We start from the raw sequence: 23,397 nt of genomic DNA on the forward strand, positions 1-23,397 counted from the left end.
AATTACTCAACTCTCTCCATAAACGAGCTTGGATTACTAAAACTCTGAGTTTCTGCCTACGTGGACACTCCACTCTTTCTTATCTCTATGTCAATCACTCTCGATTTTTCCAATAAAAAATGCCCAAAGCAATAAAAAAAACATATATCTTTGCAATTAACCCGATAATTATGTGAGCAACGAGAGATAAAGAGGATTTTCAATTGTTCAACTCTACCATTCAATTCGTCTCCCTCGGTCATGTATCTATGCAGGAAAAAATGGCAAACGAAATTTCTTACGATGCTTTAATTCCTATTTTGCCCTTTCGGGTATGTGATGCTTTAATTTCTTGGGTTTTTGGCTTCTCTCTTGATGGTTTACAAATTTCTTGCGAGCATTCTACCATTCGATTCGTCTGCTTTTGAACGTGCGTCTGCGCAACAAAAAATGGCAAACAACGGCCCGCTATGTTTCACACATCCCAAACTTTAACCATGGTTTCGGCTCGATGAATTCATCCGCGGTTGAGGCTGCTTCTTTTGGGGTGGTTTCCTTTTTTCCTTTTCCACTTTTAATTGGGTATGTGATGCTTTTATTTCTTGGGTTTTTTTGCCGAATTTTCGTTTATCTTGATTGTTTACGGTAATGGATTTACAAATTTCTCATTTTCGTTTATCTTGATTCTTTTGGCTGTTGCTTTTTTAAGTTGGATTATATTTGGGTTCATGTCTTCTTTGAAGTAGTTAGATCTAGGGGTTTTAATAGATTATTTGAATTATGTGGGTTTTCACGGCAATCATTATGTACAACTGCGATTTACACTTTGTTTTTTATTCGAGTTCATATTCTATTTTTTTATGATACCTTTCCAATGATAGGTTCATACTTCATATTCTATTTCCTTACGACATCTTTCCGGCGATCGTCAAATTTACAGGAGAGGATTTCTAAGCCGTACGATATGTGGACTCTGACCGCCTTCTGACCTGATGCATCTGCGGAGCAGGGGTTGTGTGATGGGCCAGTGTTATGGGTCAATTTTTGACTTGTTACGGATTGTAAGATTGGATTCCCTATACGCTGAACAATTCAATTCTTTTCTCTCTTTCTAGGTTCGGTTCAGTTCCACTGCAACTCTAGATGAGCCTGACAGAGACAATAATGACAAAGTTCACAATTCTACGACTTCTCAGGGAACAGGCAAGTGAAGCTCTATATCATTGTTTTTTATTAGTTGTAATTTCATTACACAACTGGCGGGTTACTGATTTCAATATGAGTTTCTAACCCTAAAACGGTAAAATCAATCGTGGCATTGAGGAATAGATCGGTTTACAGAGTCAAATTTTGAAATTGTTCTATTCTCAATTTTTTGTTTCGAAAATACTTTTCGGTAACAAACAATCATGATGATTTCCTAAACAAGTAAAACGAAAAGGTAAGTATCTTTTCCATATCTAGTCATTTTCCCTGTTTAATTTTTTCTATGTCTTTTGTCTTAGCAAATCATATTTTAGCACAATCAAAGTCCAAATGTTGGAGAATCTTCGCTACATCCAATATGCCATGCTCCTAGCGTACAAATGCAAGAGGTTAGTGACATTGTATTTCTTTCAAATTTGTCTAATTTATCATATAAGCCTCATGAAGTAGTGGTAGGGCAAAGACATTTTTTTTAGCTTCTTCGTAAAGTGTTAGAACTTCGAATGTCATTTACATACTATACTAGCATTTATGACATTAGTGTGCCTAGAAGAAGCTACTCTTGATCTATCAGTTGGTCGGTTACTTGTTGAATCTCAGTAGGTTATATTGATGATTTGTGCAATTTATGCAGGTTCCACCTGAATTTTATATTCTTGATTTTTATGAAGATGATTAGAACCCCTGCGAACATATTAATCATAAGTGGAAATCCTACCAATGTTTGACGTTATTGCTTGCTTGTTTGCATAAATCCTACCAATAATATTTCGAGAGAGACGATGATAATGATCATCACATTGACAATTTCAAATGGGCTATTGCATGTCTAGCATCAGTTTTCATGATTATTATTTGCAATTGTGTTTAATGTTTCGTCTTAGATTTGGGAAAAGCAATATGCTTCTAATGGTTAGTTTTACTTGATTTGGTTAAAACTATGCTTGCTTTCGCTTATACTAACGTAATTGGTGTTGATTGGAAATGAATAACAAATTGTTTTGGTGTGTCTCAGGTATCCACCACACGGTAGGAGGAAAATAGCTATTGAGACTAATGTGCCTTGGGACTTGGGAGAGGTTAAGAGCATCCTTTATTGCCAAAAGGAACTGCAAATCCTCTCATGATCTTCATGTATCTGATTGTTTAAACAAATTACGCCCTGGAGACCACTGAGAGATTCAGTGGAGAATGAACAAAGAATCCCCATATGGTTTGTTCTTCAACACCCTTATCATGCTATAAACCTGAAAAAGTGTTATGTTTTATTCAATTTTCTCATTTACTTTATTTATACTATTATTTATTTATTCTGTTTCTGAGGTTATTTCACACATGGTTGGTGAAAAGTGAAAAACATGCACTAATAAGCACATAGATTTATCAGTACACAAAGATTTGAATATGCATTTTGACAATTTCAGTTATAATAAAAAATGATGTATTGTATTGCAGGATGGTGGCATGGTGTTGTCGGTCACCTTGAGTCATGTGATAGAAACGAAATTCAATGATGTTGTCATAATAAAGATTACTCTATTCCAAGAGAGATATACTGAAGGGCCATAACTTTTATGGATCAATAAAGCAAAGGTGCACGTATTATACATTATTTATTGCTCTTATATATTTCAATAAATTATTTATAGCATTTTCAAAAATATCTTCAACAATAATATGAGTTTTTTTTGCGTCAACAGTTGTGCAGAATTTTTACGATTGTCTAAAGACAAAAAAAAGGGTATGCAACACATCAATGTATGGAAAATGAGGAAAAAAAGTACTGCAGTTAACAAATGAAGGTTTATATTTTTTGATGGATCTTGAACAACAAGGAAACTTATACGCAAAACTTCTAATAGGAACAAGATTGTTCTTTCGTACAAATGCAAGACGTTCTGAGATGACTTATATTGTGGAATCTGTTTCTACCTATCAACCAAGATCGCTATATGTTTTGGCAATAGCACAAATTGTAGATTGTAGAGGAAGACAAAAATGGATATGAGATTTTATCATCTATGATCGGAGAGAAAGAAAAAGGAAAGAAGACAATAAAAGAATGTAGAAGAGTATTAACAAAAATGCTGACAAGAACATATCGCAAGAAAACCCCAGTTGATTTACTATGCACTGAACAAGGAGACCGACATTGAAATTGTTCAGATAAATACATTCGAGGAAATATGGAGTTAAAATTAAAATGTATAAGGTACAACATAGAAGTAGAGTTATATAAACTAAAAAAAAAGTTGTTTGATCACTAAAATAAATGCATTTAAAATTCTAAATATCATATGGTTTAAAAAATTAATTTATTATTCAAAAACATATGTATTACAATAAAAAAAATATCATATCAATTTAGATGAACAATGCAAATTCTTTTTAATTATGAAAATTAATAGATAGTAAATATCTTTGAATTAGTTTGATACAATTCCTCATAAATAATTATTAAAAATCTAATTGACAATCAAAATAATTACTCTCCCTCCATCACAATGTGCAAAACTTGAGTAAAGAAATTGAAACAAAACATAAAAAATGAAATACAACATCTAAAAAAATATCAATCAATCAAAAAAAAATCAGCACATCGAGTGGGATTTCGACTAGTGTATAGATAGATACGGAAGCCTAGAGAGGGTTTACCCTGAGCTTGCCATGTCAGCTTTTGAATTGTATCAAATGACTCACACATGTAATGCCCCGACCCGGGATGCGTTACTTTTGGTATCCTCTTAATCAATCTCCTAATTATTTCAATCATTAGATCACCCAAAAATTTCGACAGCACCTCCCCATAATACGGAGGATGCCAACCTGGAGTAACACGCAGCAATTTCACAAATATATTCACAACCTAGGCAGGGCCTCCGGCCATCTAGCAATTCATATCACAATTTAAATTCTCAATTCTAAGCAGGGCCTCAGGCCACCTAACAGTCACACATAATTTCTCCACACAACAACATATATAATTCAACATCCAGCACAAATAGCAATCCAGCAAACATAAGAAATCGTCAGGACACGAAGTCCACAAACCCGGTTCGGGAGTCCCGATCACACGGAGTACCCTCCCTACCATCCATTCCATCATCGAATAGGGATATCACACAATGTCTCAACTAAGGAACATAGATACGACAAAATAGTAATAACATATGTCAATGTTTAGAACTATCTAGTCCTATCACTCTCCAGGGGTCCAACCATGTCACGCACCCTCCTCCTGATCCGCGACCCTGGTACCGGAACTAGACTCACCTGCGAGGAGGGAATAGGAGAAAGAAAATGGTGAGCGAAAGGCCCAGTAGGGAATAATAAAGAGTAAGTGAATAATATAAGGCTGAAATATTAAAGAAAGGCACAAATGCAACAATATGATAGCTAACATCATGTACACCAAACACAAGTAGATAACCACACCATACGAGATCCTAACTTGGCCCACCGGCATCCCTACACATATCGGGACCCTGAACAGCCCAACGATATCATCGCATGGTGTTTCGAGCACATATGGAATCCTGATCCGGCCCACTGGCATTCCCGTAATCATGGGAACCTTGAACAGCCCAACGGCATTCCACATTTCACATCAATCACAACTAGGAGATATACGGGTCCGTACCCGACATCTTCCATGCAATTACAATGCATGTCCAACATGGTTATGCAATAGGGTAAACCTACAACCTATATATATATACATATACTACTACATGATGCATGTTCAAGAGTAATTCATGCTCAATGGAAGATTGAACACGTAAGGTATGCAATATATTCAAATCATACAATAAAGAAATCACAAAGTGGGGTTATTCTCCCTTAGGCACAATTAAGGCGAGAATGCATCATAATGAATAATTGGGAAGGATAAATATTCTCAATAGGAATACACATTCAAGAGAATAACAACGGGTGGAATTTCCCTACCTCGCACTCCAAAAATTAGCTATGTAAATCAATACTCAACCTTGACTTTTCCCGACCTAAACCAACCTATTATTCGGTAAACCCATCCTCCAATCAATATACAAACAACTTCAATTGCACATATCTAACACAAATTAATCCAATAAATCAAGAACTCATTACCTTCTCGTACCCAAAACTTCCCAAATTCTTGAACTTCACCTACTCAAGCTTGCTACTCCAATCCACAATAGAATCTAGCAATACAACCATAAACAAGTCTAAATCAACCTATGAGATCACTAATTTCATCTAATTTAAAGAATTTCCCCCAAATCTACAAAACCCATAAAACCCTAGAATCTCAAATCACCCAATCTTTAAATACTAGCTTTTAGGTTTAAGAAACTTACCAAGTTTGTAGAAACAAGTAGAGGGAAGGGATTCAAGCTTCCTTTAGACCTCAAATGATGTAGGAACCTATGGATTTGAGTTTGGGTTCAAACCTTGAAAGATTAGAACAAAGAGGGGAATTTAAGAATATGTAAGCTAGAGAGAGAAGTCATGAATCCAACTTGAAACAACTTGAAATAGGATAATCTTGCCTTGATTTGATGATCTTAGGTTGATAGGAGGAAGGAAATTTGAGAGAAAATAAAATGGGGTTTAGGGTTTGTTTAGGTCCGGTATGTTAAAAGGATTCGCGAAATGGGTGTTTAAAACAATCCTCGGGGTGCAGATTTTAGGGAGGTGTCCGGACACCTATGCCTAAAAATATCCCTGTTCCGTTTTCTTCTATATCTGTTCGGACGGTTACCTCTGTAGTCAAAAATTTCAGTTTTAAAACTACTCGTACACCCCCCAAATCACTCGGTATTAATTTCTAATGATTTTATATATATATATATACATACTCAACACCTGTTTGTCATACCTAATTTCTAAAAGAAATGAAGTTCCGGGTATTACAACACATGTAATATTATAATTAATTAATATTGTTATTTTGATCACTTAATATTATGCTTAAAATAATTTTTCTAATTGCGACTCATCCCCTTCTGAGCGCCTCTTCTGCACTACAGGATTCATGCATCGGTATTAATGTCGCAATCCATATCAGTCTAGATTAGTCTTCTTCGATTCACTTCATGCATACATTCATGCCTGTAGTTCTTGGAGAACTAGAAAAGCCAAAATTTAGCCCGTGCATATCCTCTTCCGCGCGGTTGGTACACGTATTTCATTTTGTGAATTATTACGGTTGCTTAAGATCATGCAACGTTAAAGCTTAAATCCTGTTTATTAAAGCTTTTGTTTACTTTAAACGGATTGCTTAAGACAATATAATGTTAACGAGGGGGTAAACATATTGTAAATAAGAATATTTTTAGATATTCTTAATGTATTGATAATATATGTTTGTGATAGGTTAATTTGCTAAAATTAAGAAGCCCCTGTTGTACCCTCTTTTCTTAAATTAGATTAAGGACATACACTTTTAACCCTAATGCCATTCAATACATTAGGTGTAAGTTTGACATTGAGTTTGGCTTCAACAATCACTTTTTATCTACAATAGATTTAATTAGTGAGTACGTGAAGCAAGGTAAATATAACAGTTACATGTTCTTTGCTTATATGTGGCTAAGGCCATTGGACAGTTGCTTGGATGGAGCTACACTAGAATACTATAACAATGCAAGGATAAGTTGGAGGCTGAAGGACATGTTTGATAAGATGACAGAGGGTAGAATGGGGCTCTGGTCCTTGAATTATAAAGTAGATGGCATATCCTATTCAACCGGCTTAATTATCAGAATCCATCAGACCTTTGTTGTGTAATCTTTGTTGTAATGCTGCTTCTGTAATCCCTGAGTGATGACCTTATAGGTATTTAAAACATGAAAGGTGTATGCATTTTTGTGCCTTCACTTTTTTCCTCATAATAAAAGTCTTAATCCTAAATATTTTGGGTGCCTCTTAATGAATCTATGTGATAATTCTATTAGTGCTTATAGTAAGGTAGGAGTGGGAGAGTGAAAGACTTGGGTTGAAGAAAGAAGGGATGGACGACTTTGGCAGGCATGGATGAATTGCTTATAATAAGGTAGAAGGAATGCGGGATTGGATAAAGATTCTTACTGGCCTTTTTTTACTACATCTTCTTTTTCTTCTTATCAGCAATGTCCCTTTGGTAGTTTTTGAAAAAGCAGAGGATGTTGAAACTCCTACAAAGACTCCTACAAAGAAAGCTAATGGGGAATCCATTGTTGATAACGATAACATGGACACAAAATTTACAGTATCCAGCATAAAAAAATGTTGATGATGCAGCTCAAATGGTAGAGAAATATTTTGATATTGAAGGGATTGTCTCTACTGGGCATCAGTTAATTGAGGAGGATTTTTTACTTGATAAGATGGGCGGTGATGGACAATTGGAAACATCTAATTAAGCAGCCAATTGAAACTTGAATTCTGAACGTCCAATCAATGAAGTTGTGGATGATTAAGGAATTGGTGGGGCAAAGATGAGGTGCAAATACAAGCATATACTGTTGGGAGATAAATTTCCTCAACTGCACCACTTGGAGGGATGAAGCCTATCCCTAATGAAAATGACAATCTCACCATCTCAGGTTTGCAAAAAGATAATCCCTTCTCAGGAAACTAAAGGTTCATAGCCATCTCTTATGAACAATTAGATGTATGTAAATCTACAAAGAATTGAAGTCGTTTAAATTAGGATAATGCCTCCATATTTCAATGCAACTTGATAAGACACCTTTAATAGCCCCGGCGTTCAGGTACATAAGTTAACAATATCATGTAAGTAATTATTGTACCATTTAATATAAAATGTAGATAGACTATACATAGCCATAGGTGGAAGGAAAAGAATGATATAGCTTTAAACTTTAAGTTAATTGGAACATATATGGATTTGGTTGGTTGTTTGAATATCCTTTGTTTTTCCTTTTAGAATATAGGATTGAGAGAATTAGGAAAAGAAATTTGCATGAGTGGATTTTGTTTAAATATCTTTGGCTTGATTTTTCTTTCTTGGGTGGGACCACCTTACTTCTTTTTAAAATGGCACAATAAAATTATTTTTTTTTGAGGGGAAAGATTCATTAGATAAAAGAGTTGGATAATGTTAAGATATTACAAGAGTGAGGAACATGTCCTATGAGCATAATAGAGTCTAAACAATGACGCGTTAAAAAGTTAGTCAATTGGTTGTTTCTCCTAGAAGTATGAACTACTTCACATTGAAAATCATGCAGAAGGAGAAGGATGGCACAATAAAATTATTAATAGCAATAAATAATACAAACTTTTTTTATAAAAAAATACCTGTGATCGACAAAGCCAGCCATTTTCTCTATTATTGTTTAAATAGGATAGATGAGCACATTTTTTGTCATCTATCATATTTAAATTGTTAATCATGTTTGTATTTAAGTAAATGTATAAAAATGCATTGTAAGTGTACGTTTTAAATTAAGATTGAAAGAATATTGCATTACATGTATTATTCTACAATACAATGCATATAATAAACTAACCGCGCCAAGCGCGGTTATGTCGCTAGTAAAAGATTAATACTAAAATTAAAAAAAGACATATTAGTACTTACTATATGAAAGTTGGACAATTAAGTCAAAGAAAAAAAACACTTTGTCATATAAGTACCTTTTTTCCACATAAGTATCTATTTTAAAAATTGATAATTATATAATCTCACATTTGTCCTTCTTCTTCAATAGGAATGGATATAAAAAAAAACCTAACTTTAAGACACATACTGTAACGACCCGTCCCGAAGGGGGGTCTACGAAATTACTAAAATGTCCCAAATATACAAAACTCTATGCAAACTCGTAAAAAATCATTTATTGCAAATTCAACATAAAATCCATCTCTTAAAAAAACATTTATGACATTAATAAGTCTAAGAATTAAAACACGCGGAAGTTTTTATAATTAAATCCTAAACCCTACCCCTAAACCCACTAATTGTTATCCATTGCACAACGCTCACGCCTCGGGATACTAGTCACCATCTGCATACTCAATTGAAAGGGAAACATAGAAAAGAGGTTGAGCTATAAATCCCAGTAGGGGTATAATACCCGATAAGAACCAGGATACCCGAGAGAGCAAGCACAACAAAAATCCTGATGGGAGAGAGAGAGCTAGACCACAAAATAATAATCAACTCATGGCGATGCAAAAGAAGCAGAGACAGTATAATTATGAATCATGCCACAATCACCATCCGATATGCATAAATAAATAAATAAATAAATATATATATATATATATATATAAGGTTTTGGGATAATTATTACCTCTGTCTGGGAAAGTTATTTCAAACCAGTCAAAGAATAATAATTGAATTCTATGGTTTGTCATAAAATTGTAATATTCTTGTTGGATTGAATCACATTTTTGTCCTTTGTAATTGGAAAGAAACCAATCACGTTTTGGGGTGTTTTCTTTTGAGTAAAACTCTTTTTGGACGAATTTTTTGTCAATGACGAACTCAGTAGAGCTGTCTAAGACATTTAACTCAGGAATGGCAGAGTCATCTACCATTTGAGAATAAGTGGGTGACATTGGAGGTGACTCCTTTTGTTCAGTTTGGGAATCCAATGAGGATTCGGGATTTTGGACATCGTAAAAGGGTTTTGGTATTGTACTAGAGGTATCCACTCCTCGTATATTAGAACGATAAGAGGTACTTTGTGGAGGTCTAGTTTTTGACGAGACACTTGATGTAGAAAAAGATTTTCTATTTGGTGGACTAAGGAGTGGTTTAAAGAAACTTGAAGAAGATCCTATGTGAAGATTTTGTAGATCGATCGAGTGACGTCGAAAGCCGAAAGTGATTTCGACCTTCTCGTCAGAGGATTGAGTAATGTACTCAATGTTTGTATTTTGTATTTTTGTTGGAAGTACAGCATCCTGTAATTCCCATGTTTTGGGTAATGTAACCTCATTCCATTTAATGGATTTTGACGTAAATAATTTAATTGTTTCGTGGCTTTTGAATAGAGGAACATCCCTCTCTTCCGTTTTAATTGTATAATCTGTCTTATTTAAAATTGATAGCTTAGATTCTTTTTTATAGATTTTGTTAATTTCTACCCGGGGAATATCCCAAGTATCAATTGATCTATCTAAGTTTTCAAGATTAATCTCCTCAGTGTTGACGATGCCATCGCCAGCAACTGAGCTGGAGGTAGACATTGATCTAAAGAGTGAGCTCATGTCTGAACTCGGGTACGGTAACTTACGAGTTGTTTCCTATAGGGTTTGATACATGCCTACCATGGTGGGAAGAGGCCACTCGGGACTTACTGGCCTGTCCGTCGGTCCTTACTGCCTGTCCTCACCCACAAACGCCAGCATGACCGGCCCTATATTTCACAACTACCGGCCAGACACCAACCCAGACCGTAGGTGACACAGACTCACTATTTTAGATAACGCCTTGCCTCTGGCTCCTATATTTTATGCATTCAAATAAAATGCATAAAATTAATAAGATAAATTGAATAAATAAAAATTGGATAAAACCATCCATTGGTGGTTAAACCATCCGGCGGAGGTGGCAGCAGTTTGATATTGGAAGCATAAATAATTTAAAGATTGAGACGGTAGAACCAGCCAAGCAATTGATAAGAATTAAATAAAAATTTGATAAAAGATATCAAATGATATCTGTATTGATTGATAAACAGATATCTGTATGGATATCTGTATGTTAAGGTGCAGAAATTAACTTACAGACGTTTTGGGATATCTATGATATCTGTCTGTAAGGATCTATTTAAAGCATATCACTTATGCAAACATATATGTATGCAAGCATATATGAAGCTTATTGAAAACTAACCTACTGCGGAGGAACTCCGAGAGACTATCAACTTGAGAGTTTTTGTTTTTCGGTTTGAACCCCCCCTAAAACTAAGATGTCTTCTCCTTATATAGATGGAGAGAGCATCACATCTTTAATTGAAAAATAAAAGCTTTTGGATTTTCATGGCCTACTTTAACTTTTGCGCCGAATCCCTGTAGCTTTCACTTTTGTCACTGTTGCTTTTGCTTTGTCCTGTAGTGCTGCCGAGATCCTGTAGTTTTGACTACTGGAGTGTCTTTAATGATTTTGTCGTCCTTTGTTTTTGACAGGAACATGCAGACTCTGCAGGTGCTTTGTGCCAGCATGCTTTGAGACTGGTCTTTGAGATTTTTACCCAGTGGGATTTTTGGATTTTTGAGCAAAATCTCCAGCTTTTAACGGATTTGATAATTTCTTTACCACCGACCGTTTGAGGTGGAATAGCCAAATCATTGACCTAGATTTGATTAGGTACCACATGGGATTTTTGGACTTTTTAGTAAAGTCTCCAACTATCAACGAATTTGATTGTTTCTTTACCACCGACCGTTTACAGTGGAATAGCCAAACCATAACTGGGTTTGAACAGTTGCAATCCTCTAGGAGATCATCTGATTCAAAACTTTGAGAAGATTTTTTGGATGATCTAACAGAGGATTAGCTGGTTTTTTAATTCAAAAAGAGTTTTTTCAAAAAAAATTTGTCATATAATACTAATTTGTAGGGAATTTTTGAAACAACCTTTTGTGGATTTTTGCAATGGTATTCCCGACCTATGAGAATAACCTTTGAAATGTTAATAATGTGAAATTCTTTTAGATCCTGATGATCTGTTGATGGCACAAAAGCCTTCTTTTGTCAGAGTAACCATTCATTGTCCCTGCATGTTTCTGCATAAGTGGTTAGAGCATTAAGACTATAACGATGTATAGCATGCTGCTTTAATAATCTGATATTTGAAATAACAGGTTGGTTAATAAATGAAAAATGAATTAAATGACTCATCAGCTTTGTATGGATGCCATCATAGTCAACTTGAAAAGGTTTAATAAGATCAAGGAATGGTGTTCCAAGAATAACATTTTTTGTAATATTTTTGATACCAAGGAAATCTGTGATAAAACCGATTCCAGAATTTTGAATAGAGACATCTGATAATTTAAATTTGATTTTTAAATCATCGTCATTGGCAGATTTCATTCCTTCGATAGTGGTTTCCCAGTATTTATGAGGAACTAAACCTGCATGAACACAATTTAATTCTGCATGACGGTTGTCACATGGTTTGAGATCCTTGATGGTATTCTCGGTGGCTAAAACCCGATTGGGTTGTCACACCTGTGATTCGACGATTCTTTCTTACCAGATAAATCCCAATTTGGGTACTGGTGTAGCCAGAAGATTGATCTGCACACTCACAATGCTCTTGATCTTTGGCACATGTGTGACATACGAAACAATAAATTCCCTATACTAGTCGTGTCTCACTTGTCCAAACTTTGGTTCTCTCAGCCCCTTTCATGCAATTCCACCAATCTGTCCAATATCAATTCCTGGTCTGTCCCTCGTATCCACATCGAAAGATAAGCAACATATCAATCTATGCTCAATCATAACTCACAATCACAAATCACCAAGTAAAACGATCACTCACCCTATATTGTCACCTCTGGCGATGTCCTCCGGTGGCTAGAGTTTACGTTGGTATATTATTCCTTTGACGTTTGTAGTATTTGATATTTAGGGTTTTGTACCAAGACTAAAAGGCAAGAGAGGTATTTATATACCCATATACTATGTTTACCTATATTAATTAATTAATAAATTTAATTATTATTATTTTATTCATATACATATATGTGTGTGTATATATATATATATATATATATATATATATATATATATATATATATATTTTAGGATTTCTAAATTTGCCCCTTAAGTTTCCTTAGTTCATTCTTTCCGTCCTCAATTTTTTTTCATTTGAGTTCATTTACCCCCTATAAAAATATGGGGTTTTACACATACTCTCCATCTCCACCATTGTCATGTTTGCCTCTATCTCCGCCACCGCCACCACCACAATCGACCACCGTCGCTCCTCCACCACCATCGCATCTCCACAATCATCTTCTTCATTTTTTTATTATCCTTCTTCTTATTTTTATTAGTTTTCGTCTTTATCTTGTCAGATCGAAGATGCAATATGAGATCTGAAATCGTAATATGAGTTCAGATCTGAGATCATACAAATCTAAGATTGTATGTTGCTGTTTCAATATTATTACAGATCTGAGATCGTATGTTATTGTTTGAAACAGTAACATTATGCGAGCAAAACGTACTAGCTTCGGGTCTCCCTTTCCAGTGGCCATTTTGGACAAAATATGGCTGGGCATTGTGTATCTCAGTGAGGGGAGTCTAACGGCGATGGTGATGTAGCGAACCGTTGTCCAAATAGTCTGAATTTGAAACTTTTTTTGTCATGTTACTGTTGCAAAAATTAATATTAGACTAATATTGACCTACATTATCATGTTAATGTATTGACGTTGTAATGCAGAACCATGTACTATAGATTGACTATTTTTTTAAGGTCATTTGCTTCAGTAAGAAATATGAGTTTTATTTATTATAAAACAGTAACATGAATATGTCTGAATGAGAGAGAAAAATAAGAAAGAGAGACGGAGGAGAAAGAAAGAAAATAAAGAGAACAAAGAGGTTGGGGTATAAAGGTAAATGATCATGAGTTTTTTTATATCATGTGTTTTTTTGTTAGACCTAAATGTCTAAAAATACACTAATGAGTATTGGTTTGACATTGTCCCTCCCTTCAATGATTGTTTTGAGCCCATATATGAGACAAATAGACTGAAGAAATAGGCCCAATATGATCAAGCCCAAACCAGATCAAGAGGTCTCACAACTGAGCCCTAGAAGCTAGAATTCCACGAACTCCATCACAAGCTTCACGAAGGCGGAGGAACTCAATCTGGTTTATCGTGAATCAATACAGATCATTTTGTTGATCTAAAATTTATGATCGTATGATCTAAATCACGATTTTGGCAACCATGCTAATAAACAAGCGTTGCTTGTGAGCTCTCTTTCTTTTTACTTTTCGGCTTGGGTGGAAGTGCAGGGGACACGGTGTGTCCGTCTCCATGTGAAAGTCGATTATTACAATAATGAAGAATCATTTATTTCTCCTAGACATTATCGCTTCATTAATTTGGCATTATTAGGCCATACAGTGACACAAGTCCTTGTGAAATTACCTTCATGGATAATTATAGTTATAAATTTATATTAAAAAAAATTAGTCCAAATAAGGGGAAACATCTTTTCCTTCATAAAGGTTTGGAGTGCAGGTAATATTATTATTAAAGGTATAGGTATATGGTGGGGAAACATATTTTATTAGCCCTAAAACTGTAGCACACCATAAATCAGGGTAAAATCGGAACCATACAAAATCTCAAGTTTAGTAAATATCATAATAATAATAATAATAGTAATAATAAAATCTCAAGTTTATCGGAATTCGGAACCATATAAAATCTCAAGTTTAGTAAATATCCTATAAAATCTCAAGTTTATCTGGGAACTTCCTGCCCTTTACTCTGTTTAGCGGTCACAGTGTCTTCCCGTCTTGTGAAGAGTTTCCTTCACTCTGTCAAATCACACCCAAGGCACAACGAGGTGTCCATATGTCAAAGGCAGAGATGTCAGACGCAGCAGCATCACCTCTCTTTTGCCTAAATCTGATACTACTTCTTTTAGTATCACTTCAGGTCTCCGAATCCGCCATTGGGGTGAACTGGGGCACAGTATCTTTACACAAGATGAAGCCTTCTACGGTGGTGGATCTCCTGAAAGAAAACAAAATACAGAAGGTGAAGCTGTTTGATACAGACCCAGATGTGCTCGCATCTCTCATGGGGAGCGGGATTCAGGTCATGGCTGGAGTACCCAATGAGATGCTGGCTGCCTTAGCCTCTTCCACCCTTGCTTCTGATTTGTTTATTCGCCAGAATATCTCCAGATACGTCGTTAAGGGTGGTACTGATATCAGGTCGGTCTCTATGACTAGACCCCTTTCTTGTTATCCTTATTTTTGATAAAATATGTTTATTTTTTTTTATTTTTTTTTACTAGTATTTTTGCTGTAAAAGATAACATTTTGGATATCGGAGTTGCACTTATTTGTGATTCTGGTGAACGAGTACGACTAGTCAAGAAGAACCAGGTCGCAAAGGATGTATCTGTGGCTCAGTTGTTTGGAGCCTCTTCTCTTGTTTCTGATTCAGTGAGAGGGGTAATGCTCCAAATGTTGAGATCTTTCATCTGTGGAAATATCATTTGTGATGGATTGTTCATAAGTTCTACAGAACTCATTTGTTGCTTACTTCTCATAGACTTATTGTTGATGATTCATGACTACCAAGTATAGTGCTATGAGAAGCTCATCCTTGTGAAGTTCTGGAGTTCCTTTACTAATTTTTGTGTACTTATAAAGCTTTTTGACTCCATTAGTGGCATATATGCGCTGCAGGGAAAAAAAGAAGGTTGTCAGATTGGTTGATCCTTGGCTAGTTGATAGAATTTCCTTTCTGAATTTGTTCAGTCATGTCACTAGTTGCAAACTCATGTTTGTGATTAGCATCTTTAATTTTCTGAGTTGCTATGCAGCAAGCTTTGCCCTACTTCCTCACTAAGTAGATTGAATTGTCTTGAAAGCTGGGGGTTGCTGTGCTGGACTTCCTTTGCTACCTACCCTCTTCATGGCAAGCTGCTTGCATAGCTCCTCATCCTAGAATGCATACAACATCGTCCACTTGATGGTATATGACATTTTACCCAATCTCAATAAGCTATTTCATTACGGAGATGTTCAGCAGTGAGTCAAAATGAGATAGTTTTAGTAATAGTCACCGTGGGATGCCGGGTAGGTTTTGAGAGCCTCAATGCAGACAACCCATCTGAAAAAGTACAGAAGTTGGAACAATCTTATTGCTTGAACTTTGTTTGAAAATGCATGAGACTTTTAATAAAGATTCTTTCTTTCTAGAATATTAGGAGTTGGTGGATTTGTTGAAGCTCTTCAGTTGTAACTCTTAAGCTTATGATGACAGGTACATTGCAGCAGGAAATGAGCCATTCCTTTCAAGTTATGCTGGTCAATTTCAGAATTATGTTGTGCCTGCCCTGCTTAACTTACAGCAGTCCTTGGCCAAAGCAAATCTTGCCGGCTATGTTAAGTTGGTGGTTCCATGCAATGCGGATGCCTACGAGTCCAATATTCCTTCTCAAGGGGCATTTAGACCTGAACTTTTGCAAATTATTACCCAGCTTGTTTCATTTCTCAACTCAAATGGTTCCCCTTTTATAGTCAATATCTACCCATTTCTCAGCCTCTATGGGAACTCAGATTTTCCTCAAGATTATGCCTTCTTTGAGGGTACCACCCATGCTGTAACGGATGGGCCCAACGTTTACTACAATGCCTTTGATGGAAATTTGGACACCTTAGTTGCAGCTCTAAATAGAATTGGGTATGGTCAGATGCCCATAGTCATTGGAGAAGTGGGTTGGCCCACAGATGGAGCCGTCGGTGCAAATCTCACTGCTGCTAGGGTTTTCAACCAAGGCCTCATAAATCATGTTTTAGGTAACAAGGGAACTCCTCTGCGGCCTGGTGTCCCTCCTATGGATATCTATCTCTTCAGTTTACTTGATGAAGGGGCCAAGAGTGTACTTCCTGGAAACTTTGAGAGACACTGGGGGATTTTCTCCTTTGATGGCCAGGCTAAGTATGCTTTGAACCTTGGTTCGGGTAACAAATTACTAAAGAATGCAAACAATGTTGGATACCTTCCTTCTAGGTGGTGTGTAGCAGACCCAGCTAAAGATCTGTCCGGGGTGGCAAACCACATGAAAATTGCCTGTAGTGTTGCAGATTGCACGACACTCAACTATGGGGGTTCATGTAATGAAATTGGAGCAAAAGGAAATATCTCATATGCATTCAACAGTTTTTATCAGCTGCAAATGCAGAATGCGCAAAGCTGTGATTTTGATGGGCTTGGTATAGTCACCTTCCAGGACCCTTCAGTTGGTGAGTGTAGGTTTCTTGTTGGCGTCACTGGTACCAGTTCCTCTGATTTTGTAGCATATCAGAGATGGATCACCATTTTGATTTCATCTGGGGTCTGGTTGTTTGCAATGTGAAGAGGTTTCTTAGTGCATGATTTCGTAGTCCCCGTGCTCCCAAAACTATTAGACATACTTGAAAATATACTATAGGATTTAGAAATTCTGAGAAATGATTCCAGGTTAATTGATTGTATTATGTTATGTAAGAAGAGTAATCTGTTACCTTAAATGAATTATTCAATGGTAAAATGTAGGCTCGGATACACTTCTTCTTTTTTTGTATTCGTCCTTCCGAAGTTAGTGAGGGATTATTGGTATTTTGACAGGTATTTTGACATTGCAATATGAAAGGTTGAACTTGTTGATGTTATTTCGTAATCCTACGGTTCTATATTCCTATGGATGCATTTCCTTGCATTAAGGCACATATTCAAGGAAAGAACTTCATTGACGATTACAGGTGAAAACTCAAATCTTATTTCGTTGCACGGTTACCGCCAATTTCCCTTCTGGACAAGAAGGCGGCAGCAACCTCATCTAACATTTTGTCAGTCATATCGTAAAAAATTATAGAACAATCCCTAAACCACAAACAAGACACTGAATCTATTTTTCGTGTTTTATGCGGAACACTCTTCAATGCCAAGAAGAAAAAAAAAAACATGAGACAGAGCCAGCCATTTGTATATTCATCAAATTCTGCAATAAAAAAAAAATCATATGAAAAGTACCAAAAGAAAAAACACAAAATTCACAGCATTCACACAACTTAACTCCTAGAAAAAAACAACCGCAATCAATAATTGCTTGCAATACCCACAAACAAAAATCCATCCAACACCACCATAGAGAAAGCTTCTGATAACATAAAATAAAACTCAAGCATTGAGAATTCGTGTGCTCACACACTAGTCGTTAATCAACAATTATAAAAAGTATGCGGAATAATGAACAAATACCAAGCACTACAATTTTTATGAGAAAACTCAATAGGGAGAAAACCCCGAGTCTATGTAGGGACTTGTTGGATCAAAGGTCCCACATTTTAGTTTTGATGATTATACCATTTCATGCTATTTGATTTAATGCATTATATGATGAATTTGAGTGTTGCATGAAATCGGTTTCATTACAGTGATCTAAAACTAGTTAATAACTCAGTGGTTGTTTTTGTATCAAATGAACTTCGATTAAGCTGAAATTTGACAGAGACCTAAATCACATCACGATGAACATTTTCCGTGAGGGAATGATTGATAAATTTTAACGTTTGCTTGCTCAAAACCCTTTCCCAAAATTGCTGTCCTGATTTGTTTCACTATGTTGTTAAATGAGGTGAAATTTTGTAAGCATAATCGTGTATATCTTATATAATGTTCTATGAAAAAATATTAATATTTCAAATGCATTTTGTATGAGACTAACATATGTTCAAGTATGAAGCTCAAATGAGTTTACAAGCAAACTTTGAGATGTGGAGCACCAATTTATTTTTCAGGTTAAGTCTAAATATTCCAATGAATATGTGAGCTATCTGGTGATCCAAGATTGGTCTTGGAAGACCTAGGGCTTCCTAAAAATTCTTAAGTACCCTTGATAATCCACTAGAAGTTTATTGAAGCAAATTTTGAAAGTGCCAAGCTGGCAAGTGAGGTTGCCGTGTATGCAATATTTGTCTCAATGATATGGCATGGTTGAATTGTTAAATTTGTGTACTAAGGTTGTTGTTTGATGACACTGTAATACCCGTCTCAAAATTAAAAAAATAAATACAATATAGAATAATAAAAATAAAATAAATAAGTTGGATTTAATTATAAAAAGAATAAATTATGGGGTAAAAAAAATTATTGTGAGGGTTTAAAGAATATTAGAGTTAAAGTTAGGGTGAAATGAGTAAAAGAATAAATATAATGATTTAGATGTATATATTTATATATAAATAAATAAGTTAAAGTATTTTAGTGGGTGAAGGTCGCAGACCTTCACCCGTGAATATTTTAAAAAAGGGGGAAGCCACCCTTTGCAGCCCACCACCTCCGGCCAGCCATTTCCAGCGGCAGTCTGGCCACTTTTCCGGCCAGTAAGAGGAATTTTCCGGCCAGTAAGAGGACCCAAGCTTGAGACCTACACCCACACTTCATTTGAGAAGGATTTGAGGTAAATTTTTTGGTTCTAGGGTTAGGAGTTAAATGGGTTTTGGGGTTTTGATTCTTTGAGAATTTCTTTTGTTCAATAACTCAATATTAGATTTTAATCTTCTTATATTATTAGGTACAAGTGTGGTTCTTGAATCAATTCAAGAGAAAGATTGAAATTCTTGAGTTAGTGGAACTAACAAAGTTCAAGGTAAGTGTTAGTGACTCAAATTGCTTTAATTAAGGTTGGGGTAAGATGAAAATAATATTGTGATATGAATTTAATTGTTTAACCTTAGAGAATTAAGGTAGGAAATGAATTTAGTGAAATTGGGGATATTGCGTAGTATGGAATGTGAGACTTGAAAGGATTGGTGAATATGGAAAATTAATGGAGCTTACCTTAATGAATAGGTTAGCGAATTGGTGTGAAATATACGTTGCTTCTTGGTGAGGATTGCGTGTTTACTTCGAGGTAGAGATTTCTTACTATTTTTATTTCAAAACACTTTCACGCCACTAAATTGCTTGAATGGTAAGTTTGGTTTCCGTCTCGATCTTTCCCGAGGGGAAACAAGCCCTTGCATGCTTACCATTGTTCCTTTGCATTATTGTCAATTTATTGGTGATTTAATTTGATGGATATATAACCTTGGAATGCTTGGTCATAAATCGGGCATTATGTAAATCTTCATGCATCACGACGAATGAATGTTTTTATATATGTGTATTGCACGAATGACATGAATTTTAAGAATTTACATTAGATGCATGGTGGGTTTCGAGGGTGGTCCCGGGCTCACATTAGGTGTTGGATGTTAATTGGGCGCGTGTGTGGATGATGGATAGGAGCCTTGTGATGGTCCTAGTCCATAGGATTCCTGTAGCGGTATTTATTACTGCACGCTGGCTAGTTATTTGATGCTAGGCCAGGCGTGGCAGGCTGAGATATCACCGTGGGGCCAGCGGTGAGTGGTTGCGACCACATGCGTGCCAACTTTCTCTCTAACGGTTTGAGATTGATGAATATGCGATTGTGTTATTGATTGGATGCTAGAGAGAGAGGTAGTGTGGTGGATTCTCGTCGGCTTATCGTCGCAGGGCGGAAATATGATTCGCCGGCTTTGGTGTCATTGGTGGAGGATATGGAGGTTCAGTTGGGTTGATCGGGTGCATTAGTTTGCATTGCATTTTGTTGCATTCATTGAACGATGTTTCTTCTCCAACCTTATTATTCTTTACTTGTCTTCTAGTATTTATCCCTACTGAGCCCTCTGCTCACCCTATCTACTTTCCTCCCCACAGGTGAGCCAGGATCTAGTGGACAGGCTGCGGATCAGCAGGAGGACGCGTGACGGAGGTGGCCTGAACTTTTGTGGTTGTGTGACACGTGTGTGTGGATTTTTACATATGTATGGTGTGACGTTGGTACGTTTTAGTAGTTTAAGTACATGGATATAGTATGGTTATGGTTGGATTGATGTATGGTGTTGTTTTTGTTGGCCGGGAGTGGTGGGCGTGACTATTGTGTGTTTGATGATGATAAGGGGGTATGTGTTTGATGGTGGACCTATGGGTCAGTTGATGTTGATGATATTAGAAGTGTTTTTTTTTCTTGTATGTGATCTGATTACAGGTGGGTTTCCTCAATTTACGGGGAGATGCTACCGAAATTTTTGGTAAAGTTTATATTGGGTTGGGACGTAACACGTGTGATGCACGTGATTGTGTTTGGTGTCAGAGTTTTTGTGTATTTGTCGTTTTCTTCACGCTCCGCGGATCGAGGCATGACAGACATAGTGAAGAAGGAGAGTTTATTGGAAATAATTATCCATCAAGGAACTCAACGTCTGGACTTCAACGAGGAAGTCTCCTTATTATATGCATAGCCGTGAAAAACAAGAGAATAGCTTATTATGATTTGAAGGAGCCGGTTCACTGGAAAGATATGTCCATACTTATTCAACTGAGACTTTGGAGCTGATTCTTTTGCAAATATGGAAGGGCTAATATTTTAAGAATTATAGCTTGTTTCCATAAGCATCAAAGGGTGATTTCTTCAGAGAGAAAAATCAAGTCATTTCCATATTTATATTGATTATTTCTTATTTGATCAAAAGAACTAATTTCAGAATTAAAGTGAAGAATCTGGTTTCCTTTTTGAGAAGATTTGAAGCTGGAGTCTAGGTCATTAAGAGAAAAATCTCATAGTGTTGAATCTACACATTGATGAAAATAATATCTATCAGAGGGTTGTTTCCATACAAATCAAGAGGAGCTGACTTTATGTTACAAAGAAGACCCTAGGCGCCATCTAGTTATTATTCAAAATAAAGTGGAGCTTATTTGTTTCCTTTTACATGGAGATCCTATAAATCAAGAGTGCTGAATTTCTGGAGAAACATAATCAAGACAAAGGAGAAGAAAAATGTGTGTATTGGGATTAAAAATCCTACACTGTTATGACACTTGTATGATGAAGTAGCCTCAAGGTAAGCTTATGGTAAGCTTCAGAGGTTACCACGACCATATCTGAATCTGTAGTTCGTGTTTTTTTCTTGAACTCTATCTCTGTATTGATTTGGAACATGTTTTTATTGAGATAAAATTGATCTGGATATTATCTAATACAAGAGATTTGATAGGAACAGAGTATTGAATTTGATATGAACTCGTTGTGGATTAGTTGTTGGATAAGAATTAATGCCTATTAATTGGATTTATGTGTGTTGATTTTTTATCTTAATCATGTGCAACAATTATCTTCAAGATAAACACTTGATCAACGTCTGCAATTATCAGAAGGAGTTCAAGATGTTTATATAAAACACATCAACATGGAGTCTCAGGGATCGGAGCTTTGAGAGAGAAACACCTGGAGAGAAATATTTTGTGCTTCGAGTATGTTTTTGTTTGTTTTGTTTTTCTACTCTCTTAGATGTTTTTGATGAGTGATTCATATCTGTATTCATTATGAGAGAGTGTGAGTTTCGTGTTTGAGTGCTGCTCTATTGATTTCTCTGACTGATCCATAAGAGGAAGAAGAAAAGCAAGACTGCACTATTTCGAAGTAACCTTCACAAGCTACCTCAGAAGTTACCTGGATCTTACTTCAATACAAAGTCTTTTGGAGGTGCCAAGAGCAATTGCAAATCATCATTGGTGTGTCGATTTGGGGTCAAAGCATACACTGAGTCAAGTTGTATGATCGAGTCATAGGTTATGATAGATTGTAAGTTTTTTTTCACATAGTAGATTACTTTGATATGCTAGTCGCTCATAGACCCGAGGTTTTCTCCCAGTCAGGGTTTCCTCATTAAATTTGTGGTGTTCTTATTTGTTTATTTTCCGCATTGATTTTCCTATTACGTTGACTAACTATCTTGGCAAAGGAATATTGTATTCTCAGTGCGACTTGAAGGAGATGATTTCCTATAATAAAAAGGTAAGTTTGTGGAGTTAATTACCAAAAATTAAGAGGATAACTTTAAGGAATTTTTCAAACCCAAATTGCCTAGCTCGTGGCTGACTTATATAGCAACAAGAAAAGACAAAAAGTGAGACAAGAAAACTACTGCATTGAGCCGTGCTTATCTATCATTCTCTCAACCAAAACAATTCAAAGAGAAGCTCAAAAATTCTCAGCTATCATCTTGATCAAACCAACCTTTCTCATATTATATTCTGTTTTGTAAAAAGCTCTTATACTTATCATTCTCTCATCCATACCCGTGAGCCATATACTATACTTGAGAGTTTCTATCTCCTAAACACTCTCTCTAAATTTATTTGAGAGGAACATTGTACTTAAACGTGTATGTTGTAACCTTTGTGAGCTGTGAAAGTTTTGTGTAAAAATTTGGAGGGTTAACTTGTGAAAATTTCTAAGTTTTTAGTGGTGAACTCCGAAAAATCACCATAGTAGATTGACCTCCTAAGCAAGGGTGCTTAGAGAGTTGACGTAGGAGGATTTGATGAAATTCTGAACTCTCAACCACTATAAATCACTGTTGGCATTTCTTTCCTACACTTTTACAGCTTTCTTTATTGTTTTGATTATTTACTTGTCCTATGAAA

General features: G+C 35.9%; 1 protein-coding gene and 1 long non-coding RNA gene across 2 annotated transcripts; both read left to right on the plus strand.

The window, feature by feature from the left end:
• Positions 1–14,616: 14,616 nt before the first annotated feature.
• Positions 14,617–17,482, plus strand: LOC119989879 (glucan endo-1,3-beta-glucosidase 5). The gene is made up of 2 exons (XM_038835616.1): positions 14,617–15,101; positions 16,162–17,482. The coding sequence occupies exons 1-2, from the start codon at positions 14,737–14,739 to the stop codon at positions 17,255–17,257; spliced, it is 1,461 nt and encodes a 486-aa protein (XP_038691544.1). The 5' UTR covers positions 14,617–14,736; the 3' UTR covers positions 17,258–17,482.
• Positions 17,483–19,157: 1,675 nt separating this feature from the next.
• LOC119989603 lies at positions 19,158–20,970 on the plus strand. The gene is made up of 4 exons (XR_005465850.1): positions 19,158–19,342; positions 19,457–19,531; positions 19,735–19,795; positions 20,626–20,970. It is a non-coding gene; the product is annotated as an uncharacterized LOC119989603 (long non-coding RNA).
• Positions 20,971–23,397: the final 2,427 nt, after the last annotated feature.

This window comes from Tripterygium wilfordii, chromosome 21 (assembly GCF_013401445.1).
Source record: "Tripterygium wilfordii isolate XIE 37 chromosome 21, ASM1340144v1, whole genome shotgun sequence".
NCBI lineage: Eukaryota > Viridiplantae > Streptophyta > Magnoliopsida > Celastrales > Celastraceae > Tripterygium > Tripterygium wilfordii.